At 45.5% G+C, this 15,617-nt stretch overlaps 1 protein-coding gene across 6 annotated transcripts in view; it reads right to left on the bottom strand.

The window, feature by feature from the left end:
* Window positions 1-15,617, bottom strand: part of MEF2A (myocyte enhancer factor 2A) — an 81,106-nt gene that overhangs the window by 33,327 nt on the left and 32,162 nt on the right. For 2 of the 6 annotated variants that reach the window (XM_014591998.2, XM_014591999.2), the window contains exons 3-6: window positions 7,785-7,916; window positions 7,581-7,718; window positions 4,524-4,743; window positions 2,795-2,854 (exon numbers count right to left, since the gene is read on the bottom strand). In XM_014591998.2, coding sequence (XP_014447484.1) covers window positions 2,795-2,854; window positions 4,524-4,743; window positions 7,581-7,718; window positions 7,785-7,916 — 550 coding nt within the window. The remainder of the gene's footprint in view (window positions 1-2,794; window positions 2,855-4,523; window positions 4,744-7,580; window positions 7,719-7,784; window positions 7,917-15,617) is intronic. The other 4 variants (XM_006159488.2, XM_006159490.2, XM_006159487.2 and 1 more) reach the window with 2 other exon arrangements.

Raw genomic sequence — 15,617 nt, 5'->3', positions numbered from 1 at the left:
AAAAAAAAAAAATCCATTGGTTACATTCTGTACATAACATTTTTTGGGGTTCTGAAATTCTTATTTTTAAAAAGTTTCCGGTTCTCTCCTCAAAGTAGCAATCTGTCTTGATCTCTTTGAATACGGCACACACACATACGGCGTGTCGCGTCGCACCATGTCATGTTGCGTCACGTGTCAGGGCAGAGTCTGTGCCTGGCGACCTCAGCTTCAGGAACTCCCAGGAGGCCGCTCCCACCGCTCGTTTCTGCTGTGGATTTAATTCACGGTTAACGGCCTCTCCGTGTGCCTCACACGGCCCGAGATGACGCTGCAGCCTTCTCTTATTCTTCCAGGGACGACCTGCCTCCCTTGGGCCTCGGGAGGCCCCTAACGATAGGTCACCGCTCTCTAACGTCGAGAAGCAGGGTGATGCAGACGAGATGTAATTACTACGTGGGGAGTTTACCTTCGGCTCATTTACCTGCTAGGGCCCAGCCTTTGGGATCGCGGCCCCACACGTAGGGAGCAGCCCATTCTCACCCAGTTTTAGTGAGCCCTACTCTTAGTGGGGTTTTTTTTTGTTGTTGTTATTATTTTGAGGAGGAGAGACTTTTTGCTATATGGCACTCACTGGAGAGAGACAGAGAGACAAAGTGAGAAATTAGACCCCCACCACAGGGAGGGGCATGCCGCAAGTCCTCCTCCTCCATTCTTCTCTCGGAAATTTGGGCACGCATGCACATGTGCCTGGTGTGAGTTTCAAGCCACCGGATCCGGGACTTGAACTGCACTCAGGGGGTCCAGGGCCTTCACCGCCATGTCACCTCCTGGTCCCCACACTTACTTTTTGTTCACAGGAAAGAAAGCACATGGAAAAAATATACACAGAGGGGCCAGCAGGTGGCGCGGTGGTTAAGGTGCTGGAATTCCCATATGGCTGACCACAGTTCGAGTCTCGGACCTGGTGGCTTGCTTTCTCACTCTCCCTCTCTCGCTCTGTATTTCTCTGGCAAAACTCATGTGAAAAAAAGAATCGTAATAATAAAATGAATAATTCTCTTAAAAAAAATGTACACAGAAAGACTAGAGGCATGCAAACAACTAAAACGCAGTCGTAAAGAAACTACAAATATTTAGAAATAGACACATACAACAGCAGGCCTAGGACCTGGTAAGAACTTTGCATCTGTTCCCACATTTACTCTCCTTTAAGTAAGACCCTCCAATAGGTCCCACGCGTTTATTCCCCTTAAAACTGCATTTAGTACGGAGACAGGAAACGAGGCGTGTACCACGCCTTTACAGCACGGTTTCGTAACTTGTCTCACTCCATGATGTCTGTCTTTCTCATCACTTCTCATTCAGCTGTCCCCCTCATTTTCTTAAGCAGAAGATTCCGTTATTCCTATGGAATGAGGACGGCGAACACACACAGTTGGGAATTTCTCCTACCAACGCTGTTTCCACATTACCTCTAGAAACATCGCATCTGCTGAGCAGGGAGGGGATGCCTTGTCACAGAACAGTGATGGCACCTGTGACTGTCCCAGAGTGATAGACTGTGACGACTGGATGCGATCAACATTCAAAGGGTGGGACCAGCAGTTAGCGTAATGGCTATGTCGCTGGACTCCCATGTAGTCGACCACAGTTCAAGTTCCGGAGCCAGTGGCTTAAATTCATGCTGGGCGCGTGTGCGTGCGTGCCCAAGATCCCGAGAGGAGAATGGAAGAGAAGGGATTGTGGCGTGGCCATCCCCCGGGGGGTGATTTCTCACTTTCTGTCTCCCTGTCTCTCTGTCTGTCTGGCAAGCACATGTGCCCTATATCAAAAACCTCTCCAAACAACAACAACAACAACAACAAAAACATTCAAATGGTAATAGTTGTTTCTGATAATTCTGACATACATGCCATGTTTCTGTGACGTTAAGATTGCAATCGATCTTTCTCAGCACTTCAGGGATGGGCAGGCCCTTTCCGTGTGTTTAAACTGCTTATCGTCTTGGGAAGGGTTCCCAGTATCCAAGGACCCACCTGGTAACCGTGACAAAGTTCTACACGTGACCACAAAAGCAGGTCCTCCAGACACATCTGACACTTCTGACTCTACGGAAGTAGGATGGACATTGCTTTGCGTGCCAGGGTGTCAGAAAACACACCACGCTGGAGGGAACCAGCAGTTAGCGTAATGGCTATGTCGCTGGACTCCCACGTAGTCGACCGTGGTTCGCGTCCTGGACCCGGTGGCTTAAAACTCACGCTGGGCGCATGTGCGTGCGTGCCCAAGATCCCAAGAGCAGAATGGAGGAGAAGGGATTGCGGTGTGGGCATCCCCCCTGGGGGGGGGTGATTTCTCGCTTTCTGTTTTCTGTCTCTCTGTCTGTCTGGCGAGCGCACGCGCCCTATAGCAAAAACCTCTCCAAAAAAAAAAAAAAAACACGCCACGCTATTGTACAAGGTGCCAGGTTGCCAACAGCGTAACTCTGGTACGGACAAGAGATGGAGAAAGCGTCTCTGGGAGAGACTGCTACGATGTAAATGCCTCAAGGCCATTCAGTGTTTGGAAGACGGCAGTGTCGGGGATGGAGTAGGTGCACAATAAATGACTTCCCGGATGAACGAGGAACTAACTAAGGGCCCAGGTGTAAGAGAGAAAACGAGGGCACTGTGAGAAAGCCTTCAGGATGGGTGGAGGTGGCCCTCGGAAGGGAAGGTGGTGGCCTCGGTAGGAGGCCTTTTTCAGGGACGGTCTTCCTTTGATCTCGGGTAGGACAGATGCTTCCGAAGTGAGACGGTGGCAGGTTACTCACCCACAGGGCTGCTCCCAGCTCCATTTGGCACCGTGAGGTCCGTAGTGCTCAGCATCCCACCTGACGTCACAGGGGAGACAGAACGAACGTGACTTAGCGCTTCTCATTCAACTGACTTTCAACCCCACAGAGGCAGCGCTCACACCATTCTTAAAAAACACAAAAAGCGGGCCTAATGGTTACGCCGCTGGACTCTCACGTAGTCGACCGCGGTTCAAGCCCTGGACCCGGCGGCTCAAAACTCACATCGGGCGTGTGTGCGTGTGTGTTCAAAATCTCGAGAGGAGGATGGAGGGGAAGGGATGGCTATTCGGCCCAGGGAGGAAGGCTTGCTGTCTTGCTATCTCTCTCTCTCATCTCAATAGCAAGCGCACATACCCTACAGCAAAAATCTCTCTAAAAAAATAATTATAAACAAAAATAAAATAAAATGCGAGGATGACTTAAAAAAAAAAATAAAAATAAAAACCAGTGTGAAGTTGGCAGTAATGTACACTTTGATGTAATTATATACCTACATCTTGGCGGGGAGAAAAGTCCTCATGCATTTTTCTGTGTTTTTCTCTGCAAAAATGCATCATGATTTTCCCAATGACCCAATATACATATGTACCTATGTGTGTGTAAACACACACACACCCACACACACAGACTTTACCTATCAAGTGCAGTGTGTGTTTTCCTGTGGTTTGATATCAATTATTACGAAAACGGGGACAGTGGGTATGGGACACTTCCATTAAATCGAGGACTTCAGAGCTAGAAGACCCTGAATTACATCGACTGACACAGAGACATTTCTGTTTACTGCCGCTGGGTGAACGAACCAATTCAGGCGAGAGAATACACAAAAAGAACCCCTCTAACTCCAACCAGATCATTTTATTCCCTGTGTTTCCTTTTTTTTTTTTTTTTTTTTAAGTTTTTTTTTTTTCCTTTTTTTTTTTTTTTTTTTTTTTTGTTGTTATTATTATTTTAATTTGACCAGACAGAGACTGAGAGAGAGAGAGAGAGGGGGAAAGTGGGAAAGCAAGTCACCAGGTCCAGGACTCGAACCATGGTCGGCCATGTGGGAATCCAGTGCCCTTATCCATCGTGCCACCTGTCGGCCCCTATTCCCTGTGTTTCTAACATGAATGGCTCAAATTCAGCTTTCAATCTTTGTTCATGATATCCTAATGCATATTCTGCCTGTCAAAGTGTGATTTTCCCATGATCAGTAAAGCTTACGGATTATGGGTTTTCTGTATTGTTCTACTTTGCCTGACACAATGCTAGGTCCACGTTAGATTTAAAAAAAAAAACAACTTTAAACTAGAGCCCGTTATGTAGCAGTTGACTCTTGTTCATCAAAGCAATTAAAGTGGGACCAGCAGGATGCGTAATGCTTACGTCACTGGACTTCCACACTGTTAACCGCAGTTCGAGTCCCGTACCCGGCGGCTGAAAACTCATGCCAGGTGCATGTGCGTGCGTGTGCAAAACCTCGAGAGGAGAATGAAGGGGAAGGGGCTGAGACGTGGCCATCCCCCCTGGGGATGATTTCCTGCTCTCTGTCTCTCTGGTGAGGGCACACACCCAATAGCAAAAAAAAAAAAATCTCTCTTAAAAAGAAAAAAAAAAAAAGAAAAAGCAATCAGATGAAGAGTGGCAGGAAGACCCCTGCGTATCAGCAGATCTTCCCTCCTCGTTGTGAGAGACAGACAGCAGGACAGACAGCACTACGTACCTGCACTGCCAGTGCTCGGTGGTCTCTGAGGAGCGCTGGGGGATACATTTCTGTGTAGTGTGGCCTGAGGTGGAGAGAGCATGCTGGAATCTGCTAACGTCGAGCTGGCTCCCAGAGTTGGGGACACGAGCGAGCTTCCTGGGTTACTGTAGGACAGAGCGTTGGGGCTGGTCACAGGGACTGTGACGGACATGGAGAAGTTCTGAGGTGGCAAACCAGGCTGGAGACAAAGACCGAGGAGGAAGACGCTGTGAGTTTCATTTTCACCTACGTTCATTAACTTACGAGCTTTTAAATATGGCGTGTTAACTCAAGTTGCTAAAAAGTAGAGGCTGGGGATAGGTTCCTACGAAGCCAGTTTGCAAACTGTCGATTTTCTTTAGAATTGTACTTGAACATGAATATGCTTGATGCAAAGCTTTTCTATATAGTAATATGCATATGTTAATATAAGATATAGGTCCTATATTTCAAAAGTCAGAGATGGAAAAGAGAGGCTTAACACCCGATATTAAAGTAGTATTGCTGAGTGTAGACATTGTAGAATATATCACTTTATCATGGAAGTATAGATCAGCACTTCAATGCAAACCAGTCTAGTAACATTGCAGTTGTATTGGGTGATCTCCAATGTAACAGAAGCGGACAAGTGTATACACATCTTATTAGCTTAATATTCCAAACTGGGGTGTGATGAAGAAGCCCGAGTCTGAATTCACTGACTGACATTCTCAACGGGCAGAACTAAAGAAATACCAGGTAATTATACACATGACCTAACGCGATCTGAATCTAATACAACACAAAGGAATTTCATTTAAAAAACAAACCTCACTACTGACGAGCTAGTCCTTCATTTTTCTGAATATTTAAATAGCATGACGATTAAATTACAAATATTCGGCCGACTTTCCTCCCTCCAGGATGGTCCCCGTCCCCTTCAGAAGGGTATTTTCTTTGCTCTGACATTTCCTCTACAGATTGTTTACAATGTACTTATTAATCACAATTTTAAAAAGTCTTTATAATTAAAGTGAAAAAACCTTTTCTCTGCCTTCATTTTTACAACAGTGATTTAAGATGATAGTGCTAACTCAAGGTAGAAGGAACATAAATAGCTTATGTACTCTTCGCAATATGTCAGGTAGAAAAAAATGGGATAATTCACCAACAAATACAAAACCACAGATAGGCGATCAATTTTTTTTTCAAATGTAAAACAACCTTATGTGTACAACATTTTTGGAACTTAACATTAAACTACAATTACAACATTCCTCTGAAGTTGAAAGGGATTTTTATCTTGTTCTGTTCGCTATTTTTTTTTTTTTTTTTTGAGAGGTTTTCGCTATAGGGCGCGTGCACTTGCCAGAAAGACAGAGAGAGAGACAGAGAGACAGAAAGCGAGAAATCACCCCCCAGGGGGGATGGTCACGCTGCAATCCCTTCTCCTCCATTCTCCGCTCAGGATCTTGGGCATGCACGCACAAGCGCCTGGTGTGAGTTTAAGCCACCGGGTCCGGGACTCGAACCGCACTAGACTACATGGGAGTCCAGTGACGTAGCCATTACGCTAACTGCTGGTCCCCCGCTACATTTTGTTTTTAAGAACAATATTGGGATTAGCCCAGAAATAACTCCTTAAAGCAATAGCATGAGCATCTTATGACAACAGAGCTCGCTGGCAGATGTAATCCATGATGTGTATGTTAGGGTACACTTTCGAGAGAACCGACTTGGTTGATGAAGCAAATATCAGAACTGTAACCAGCAGTTCCAAGAAACTACAGTCACACACAGAATTGGAAAATGAGTTCCCAGATAATGGCCTTAAGTAGCTTTTGTCAACGGAGCTTCCAATGAAAAGAACTTTTAAAAAAAATTACATATTTAATTTTACTGATTATTATTTTAATTTGCTATAGGGCAGGCATGCTCACCAGAGAGAGAGGGAAAAGTGAGAAAGCAAGCCACTAGGTAGGGGACTCGAACCGTGGTTCGCCATGTGAGAGTCCAGCACCTTAACCACCATGCCACCTGCTGGCCCCGAGAAGAACTCTTAAAAGAATGATTAAGTCCAGGAGCATGAGCTCGAAGACGAACTGTTTCAGTATAGCAGGATGCATGAGCAGGGGAAACATCTACAGTGGGATTTGTCTGGAGCCAGAGTAAAAACATTGCTTCCTGAAATTAAAAGGAAGCCAGGGCTTCCCTCAGTATCTACAGCGTAAGAGAAGAAGAGGGGCTTGGTGGTATCCGTGCCCAGCAGTTTGGGACATTTACTCTATGACAGACACTGCACAAAAGAATGAGAACTAATTTAGAAACGCTACATTTTACATCCAACCACTTCACATTTTGTATTGACAGATCTGTATGTGTGTGTATGTAAAATATGCACATATAAAATACATCTATATGTTTAAGTCATGGAAGGAAGAAAGAAGAGTCCAACATCGACTCTGGATTAAAAAATCACAAAATTTTAGAGCTGGAACCTTACAAATTACGTGAGCCGAACCGCCCACTGCAGTGATGAAGGAATGCAATTTGGGATGCTCGAGGGTCCTTTCCAGAGGAATAGGGAGTGATGCTGAATAGGGAGACAGCCGGTGCGTGGTGGTTAAGGCGCTGCACTCCTACGTGGCTGACTGTGGGTCGAGTCCCAGACCCGGGGCTTGCAAATCCCAAGAGGGACATGGAGGAGAAGGGACTGTGTGTGGCCATCCCCCCCAGGAGGTGATTTCTCACTTTCCTTCTCTATTTCTCTTTGTTTCTCGCCACCCCCGCCCCCCAAAAAAGGATACTGAACATGTGCTATTAGAAGATTTCAGCAATTTTACTTTGGAATTCTATAAAACAAGAACAAATTCAGAATGCCTTTTCTTCCCCTCCCCTTCGACTTATTAGTTCTATAAAACCAGAACAAATTCACAGAGTGCCTTTTCTTCCCCTCCCCTTCGACTTATTCTTGTCACCGACCCCTTCTAAACATCCATGTGCAGCCAATCTCTTCATGCACACGATAAAAAGCACAAACCATACTTAAGTACTCACTGCGATTTTATGATTCCGCATCATATTATCAAATTCCTCGTTAATTTTTTTATATTTCTCTTCTGTATGTGGGGTTAGCACATAGGGAGTATCGGGGTCCGGGCTGTCGCACCCTCTGTGTTCCTTCTTGTTCAGAACCTAAATAATGAAGTTAACAAAAAGGATCAACAAATAAAAAGCAGAGGCGAGAGTAAAAGTACTTACAGGGCCTCGCTGGAAAATAAAATCACTATCTTCGTTTAGTTTGCTGAGTCTGTCCTCCGAGAGTGGACTGTGCTCAAAGAAATCGTCAGCATCGGGGCTCTCACAACCATTAAGGCCCTTCTTTCTTAACGTCTGAAATACAATTGGAAAATTCACACACAAACCATACTGACTTGCCATCCAGGTTTCTGTTTCTTTATTTATTTTTTTTGGTAACTAAAGAGAGCACAGATGTAATAAGGTGAATTATACAAGAGCCACTGAAATGTTTTTTAAAGATTTTTTTTTTTAATTTAACTTTATTGATTTACTTATTTTAATTTGACCAGAGAGACAGAAAGAGAGAGAGAGAGAAAAAAAGTCGCCAAGTGCAGGACTCGAACCGTGGTCAGCCATGTGGGAGTCCAGCACCCTTAACTACCACTCCACCTGCTGCCCCCTGAAATTTTTTTCCCCCGTTTTCTTTTCTTTTGGAGAGTTTTTTTGCTATAGGGTGCGCGAGCTCACCAGAAAGACAGAGAGAGACAGAGAGACAGAAAGCCAGAAATCACCCCCCAGGGGGAATGGCCACGCCGCCATCCCTTCTCCTCCATTCTCCTCTCGGGATCTTGGGCACGCATGCACACGCGCCTGGCATGAGTTTAAGCCACCGAGTCCGGGACTCAAACCGCGGTTGACTACGTGGGAGTCCAGTGACATAGCCATTACGCCAACTGCTGGTCCCTACAACTCAAATAGCTTTGAGACATGTTGATTTTCCAGCCAAACCCAGAGAAGTACTAGGAAATTAAAAGTTTCCAAGTAAATCTACTTAATGGGGTTTAATTAGGAAATACAACATGATCTCTAACTCCATCCATAAATTATTTAAATTAGATTTAAGGCATTTTTTAATTAATTCATAATAGATCTTAGTATCCTTTAAAACCTAATTTGCAATAATCACAGATATTTAACTTTTTTTTTTTTTGAAAAATGCAGAATATCTGTTTATATAGATGCCTGTAAGATTAAGAAGTCTGGGGCCGGGACCAGCAGTTAGCGTAATGGCTATGTCACTGGACTCCCACGCAGTCAACCGCGGTTCGAGTCCCGGACCCAGCGGCTTAAACTCACACCGGGCGCGTGTGCGTGCGTGCCCAAGATCCCGAGAGGAGAATGGAGGAGAAGGGATTGTGGCGTGGCCATCCCCTGGGGGGGTGATTTCTCGCTTTCTGTCTCTCCGTCTCTCTCTGTCTCTCTCTGGTGAGCACACGCGCCCTATGGAGAAAAACCTCTCAAAAAAGAAAAAAAAAAAAGAAGAAGTATGGGCTGGCAGGTGGCATGGTGGTTGAAGGCACTGGACTCCCACATGGCCGACCACGGTTCAAGTCCTGACTTGCTTTCTCACTTTCTCTCAGTCTCTCTCTGGTCAAATTGAAAATAATAATAATTATGGTATATAAAGTGAAATAAAATAATTATTTAAAAAAAAAGAATTTTTCTTAGTTTCTCCAAAGTTGAACTGTTTTAAAACATAGCTTTATATTTCTGTCTCACATACTGAAAGAATCCAGAGCCAGCATTGGCCTAGGTATGCGTGAGGAATCGCATACAGAACGCCTGAAACTCTCAGGGACCAGCAGTTGGGATACTGGCTGTGTCGCTGGACTCCCATGTAGTAGACTGCTGTTCGAGTCCCGGACCTGGTGGCTTAAACTCACACCGGGTGCGTGTGCGTGCGTGCCCAAGATCCCGAGAGGAGGATGGAGGAGAAGGGATTGCAGCGTGGCCATCCCCCCTGGGGGGTGATTTCTCGCTTTCTGTCTGTCTTTCTCTGGTGAGTGCACGCCCCCAAAGCAAAAACCTCTCCAAAAAATAATAATAATAATAAAAACACAATCAGTAAAATGGAGCCGCCATGACACCCGTTTCCCCCACTCTACCTACGGCACTAAGGTCTAGCTCCTCACAGGGACACTGAGGTGGACATGGCCATATAAGGTCCTATTGTTCAAACACTGAAGGGTGAGGACGCCTCTCCTCCCCCAGCCCTGCTTGTCAGTTCCGCTTGCCCAAGCTCTGCAAGCCGCTATCAGCAGTGAAAATGTTAGTACTCGGAATGCAGGAACGTGTCAGACTCATAACCTCCAGCCCTGGAGACAGCCAACTCGTGGATCTCTACGCACTGACCTGGCACGAAGCTGCGACTTACTCCAGCCTTTTTTTTTTTTTTTTTTTTAAAGAATTACTTTTTTTAACTTTATTTATTTATTTATTTTAATTTGACCAGAGAAGAGCAGAGTTACAGAGATTGAGAGATACAGAGAAGGAAAATGAGAAGGTAAGCTGCCCGGTCCGGGACTCAAACTGAGGTCAGCCATGAGGAGTCCAGTGCCCTAACCACCATGCCACCTGCCGGCCCCCAACTGACTTACTCTAGTCTTAAATCTCTGGCTACCACACCCGAATTTTCCTATGTGCTAATACTAATTCAGCCTTGCTTTTCTTCGTCTGCTGAAATGCTTATCATCACTACGTTTTCTTTCTTTCTAATTTTTTAATAGAGGTTTTTGCTATAGGGCGCATGCGCTCGCCAGACAGACAGAGAGAGACAGAGAGACAGAAAGCGAGAAATCATCCCCCGGGGGGATGGTCACACCGCAATCCTTTCTCCTCCATTCTCCTTTTGGGATCTTGGGCACGCACGCACACGCGCCCGGAGTGAGTTTAAGCCACTGGGTCTGGGACTTGAACCGCGGTCGACTACGTGGGAGTCCAGTGACATAGCCATTACTCCAACTGCTGGGCCCTCATTGCTAAACCTTCCATGGAGAGCAATCACCAAGTATACCTCTTTGAACAGTTTGTGGTGCACAGAGAAGAAACGTGGTTTTTAATAATGACATGAAGCTCTCACTCTCTGCTCGCGTGTCAGAGGAAGGGAGAGCCTTTGCTATCTCCAGCTCTGCGAGCCTTCACTCCGGACGGGGCTGCTGTCACTGGGGGGGCTCCCCCTCGGCTGAGCAGACAGCCAGCTAATGCACCTCTGTCTGAGAGCCAACCAGCATCCTTATCACCGACACATGGAGAGTTCAGGGGCGCCAGCTACCATACAAAGACTTTTTCTGTCTTCTTTATCATTTACCAAATAGCCTCACACAGAGGGTTCTCTTGTGTCACCGGGGGCAACAAGTGCAATCCTGTGGCCTATGGACAAGGACAGGCGAGCCCCTAAGAAGCAGCGGGCTCCGGTTTGCTCACAGGCGTCAAGGCAGCCACGATAAAAACACTTTGTCCAGGAAGACAACAGTCTGAAATGTCACCCCGATGAGAAATCGGCTTCTAAATGGCAAAGATGGATCAGGAACACCAGAACTGTGTCCTCTCTCGATGACTGTTGGAGATGATTACCATCAACCACGTTCCCATCTAAAGAAAATAAAACTTCCCACTATTTTTTTTTTTCTTGTAAATGTGACGGTTTTTCAGTGCCATTCTGGCAAACTTAACAGGGAAAAATAGATTGCACCGAAATAATGCCAGAGTTAGTGGTGTGTACTGTTTAAGTTGATTTATCCCAGTTGCTTTGCTTAAGTCACTGCATTCAGAAACACAATCTGTTAATAGGCTCGCCGGATGAGCATTTAAAACTACTGATGGGGCCAGCAGATGGCATAGCAGTTACATCACTGGGCTCCCATATGGCCAATTGCAGTTCAAGTTCCGGACCCGGGGGTTTGAAAATCACACTGGGCGTGTGTGTGCATGCCCAAGATCCTGGGAGAAGAGATGGTGGCGTGGCCACAATTTCTCACCTCCTTTGTCTCAATGTCTCTGTCTCTTTATCTCCAGTGAGCACACATGTCCTAAGGCAAAAAACACCTCTTAAAAACAAAAAAAAACAAAACAAACAACTACTGATCAATTTAAACTGTCTTGATAAATCTGTCCATGCCCTTTATACCTGTGTTCTGACTCCCACATAGCTGACTGTGGTTCGAGTCCCGGACCTGGTGGCTTGCTTTCTTACTCTCTCTCTCTTTCTCTCTGTCTCTCTCTCTCTTTGTCCCTTTCTGGTCAAATTAAAATAAATAAATAAAGTTAAATAAAATAATTATTAAAAAAAGAACTATGCTGTTAAGAAAATTAAAAAAATAAAAACAAGGTGCTTTTCATTCTTTCTTTCTCTCTCTTGCATATGCACACATGTGCTATCTGTCATGAATCAAACTTAAAAACATTTTCCTATTAGTTACAAGAGGGTTAAATTCTATTTGGTTGTCGGGGAAATCAGGATCTGTTTTTCACGTTTTTCTACGCACAAATGCGCCATGACTTCCCCGATAACCCAATACTACCGTATAACGGATTTTCTTTTTGTGAATGGGGTCAGGTCAGGTACTTCCCACATATTGTCGCTCATGGCACAAAATGCAGGGCTTGATTTTGCATTCTGTAGTTTTTAAAAAAATTTTATTTTGTCATTATTATTATTATTATTATTTTAATTTGACCAGAGAGAGACAGAGAAAGAGAGAAGTGAGAAAGCAAGCCACCACGTTTGGGACTTGAACTGCAGTCAGCCCCGTGGGAGTCCCAGTGCCTTAACCACTGTACCACCTGCCGGCCCCTTGATTTTTTTAAAGTCTACTCATTTATTTCATGAGCGAGAAAAAGACACAGACCAGACAGACGGAGAAGTACCCTCCAGGAGGCCTCAGGCCACGACCTTCTCCTCAGGCTTTTTGGCCAGCTAGGACCATGGGCACAAGGGCACGGGTCAATCCGAAAACCAAACCCCAATCTTCCGCGTGGCTTCCAGCACGACCTCAACCATGTCACCGTGGCTGGGCCCAAAATGCAGGATTTAAATAATGGATGTCCTTAGTTTGTGTTTATCTCCCAACATTAGTAATGTAAGGATAAATTGTCAAGTGTTTGGAAATGGCTCTCCCCCAAATCAAGTATCTTAAGTGGGAAACTATGCATTGTTTCATGCACCGGCTCCCAAGGTCGCTGGTTCAATGGGGACTGTGCCTTTATCTCTGAGAAATTTTACAACTCTGGAAATAAAAGTTAATTTGCAGAAAACAGATAGCAATACAAATGATTTGTCTTTATAGACAGGCAGATCCCGCCTAGTGGAAGATCGATGAACTTCTTAACCTACTGCAGAAGACCCAGGTTTTTTGTTTTTTTTTTTTTAAATCTATGAAGTACATGCATGCGGCCTTGTTGATGGGTTATATATTCGATCACTGGATTTTCCTGTTAACCAGCTGTAACATTTTTTTCATATTCTCTCAGTATGAATGAGTTAAAATCCTGGCTTACGTTTATTTTTATCCGTCTGAGAATCACAATTTTACCTTCTCTGAAGATTACATGTGATTAGTTATGAGGGAAACGCCCCTTAGGTCATCACTGGTAGCCGATCTGAACTCGGGGGGGGAAAAGAAAACTTACTATTGGGTGAGTATTGGCTTTATTTACTTTTTTTCTTCCTGAGAAGTTTTTGCTATAGGGTGCGTGCACTCGCCAGAAAGACAGAGAGAGACAGAGAGACAGAAAGCGAGAAATCACCCCCCACCAGGGGGGATGGCCATGCCGCAATCCCTTCTCCTCCATTCTCCTCTTGGGATCTTGGGCACACACGCACACGCACCCGGCATGAGTTTAAGCCACCGGGTCCGGGACTCGAACCGCGGTCGACTACGTGGGAGTCCAGCGACATAGCCATTACGCTAACTGCTGGTCCCTTCAAAATAGGGTCACTTTTCATTATAACAATCATCAACTCCATGTTACTTATACCACAGCATGAGAGTGGAACGGCTGACCAGGGCAGAGACAGAACACATAACAACACTGCGATGCTGGGCCCACACGGGCAAGTCCCGGGGCTGTGTCCAGAGGCCTCCCTGTGCAAGCTAAGCGTGTCACGTGTGCCCAGGGTCTGGACCGGCTGGCACTGGGGCTGGGTCACAGTGTCAAGACCCTGCTGGGGGTGACTTTCTCTCCCTCTATCCTTCCACCGGGCTCTACTGAAAGAAAGAAGAGAAGTCGGGCTCTTTCCTACCTGGAGCTTTCGACATCCAAAGTAAAATTGGAGCTGGAGGGAGGAGGAGAGGAGAGTGGGGAGTATTCTACCTGTGAGCATTTCCAGGGAGCAAGGAACCCCACACTCTGTGCTGAAAATGCCCAGGTTAAACTAAGAAATGCAAGATTCTCTTATTGTTTCTGGCATTAAATAAGCCAGTTTTGCCTAAGTGAAAAGAAACGTAAAGCCTCTTCTCTAATGATCCAAGATCCCAGGAGCAGGAAGGCTCCTAAGAGTTCCGTCACAATTTAAGGGGAAACAGGGAACTACTGAAACTGAGCGGCTGTTCTGGGGGGACCTCCCTTTAGGTGACACCCACTCACTCTTGCTTCCTCGACTAGGTCCTCTCCCAACTCTGGAGACATGGATGTCTGTGAACGTGCAGAAAATCGGTAGTAGCTGCAATACAGTTTCTAAAGAATTGTTTACTTGTATCTATTATTTTTTTTTTATTTGATCAGAGACAGAGAGGGAAAGTGGCAAGCCACCAGGTTTGGGACTTGAACTGGGGTCGGTCATATAAGAGTCCAGCGCCTTAACCTCCACGCCACCTCCTGGCCCTGCTGCACCTCAGTAATTTTTATTCATAGAAACAGCTTCCTATGGAATGCCATTGATTATCATCTGCGGATAATAACCAGTTTTATTCTCAAAGTCATTTCAGTATTTTTTGACCGTAAATGTATTTTGAGTTCCTCCTTTAAACCGTCTCCGATGTCCTGTCTCCCTCATTAAATACGATCTGCGACATGTGTTTATTTTATATTTTTACGAGAGGAATCATTCTGTCTTTTAAACCTGGGCTGCAATCTGGAAGATTTATAATTCCAACTGTCTGCTGTGCCTTTGCGCTGATTTATTTTGCTAGCATCTCTATTTAGCCTTAACTAAGACAGAAACATCTCTGATTAAGCAAATCCCCCACCTCCAGATTCACCTCCTGTGGTCAACACAGCTAGAAACCTACTGCTCTGCCCACAATCCCAAGAAACACCAGATCCTTGTAGATCACTGGTTTCCATCTCTTTCTTCTTTTTTTTCTTTTTTTCTTTTTTGGTGGGAGAGGGGACAGGTTTTTGCTATAGGGCCATTGAGCTCGCCAGAAAGAGAGAGACAGAGACAGAGAGACAGAAAGTGAGAAATCGATCCCCGGGGGGATAGCCACACCGCAATCCCTTCTCCTCCATTCTCCTCTCGGGATCTTGGGCACGCATGCACACACCCCATTCGAGTCCAAACTGCCAGGTCCAGGACTTGAACCGTGGCAGTTGGGAGTCCAGTGACGTAACCAGTATGCCATCTGCTGGTCCCCCCATCTTCACTGCCTTCGTGTTCACAGTGCTTATGCTGGACTCCATTAACCTCACAGGGCATGTGCTCTTGCCGGAGAGACAGAAAGCGAAAGAAGTTTCACGTTTCTCTCTCTCCCTTCCCATCTGTTCCATAAATTATTACGGATTCAGCTTCCCTCAACACGACTCGGAATTTATCACCTTTGTCACGGCTGCCAGGGATCTCGAACATCCATCTCCCAATGTTGACACCACCTCTCCCTCCTGTAAACACGGTTCAGGCACAGGTCCCGTATGTGCGTGTCTTTGTATAAATGACATGTGTGACAGACAGCTGAATCTTTCGGAGTATCAGTAAGCATTATTTTATTTTATTTTATTTTGGAGAGATTTTCACTATAAGGCGCGTGCGCTCGTCAGACAGTCAGAGACAGACATAGAGACAGAAAGTGAGAAATC

Source organism: Tupaia chinensis, unplaced genomic scaffold (assembly GCF_000334495.1).
Source record: "Tupaia chinensis unplaced genomic scaffold, TupChi_1.0 Scaffold000632_1, whole genome shotgun sequence".
Taxonomy (NCBI): Eukaryota; Metazoa; Chordata; class Mammalia; order Scandentia; family Tupaiidae; genus Tupaia; species Tupaia belangeri.
The sequence above is the reverse complement of the archived record's forward strand: the minus strand, read 5'-3'. Positions and strand labels throughout refer to the sequence as shown.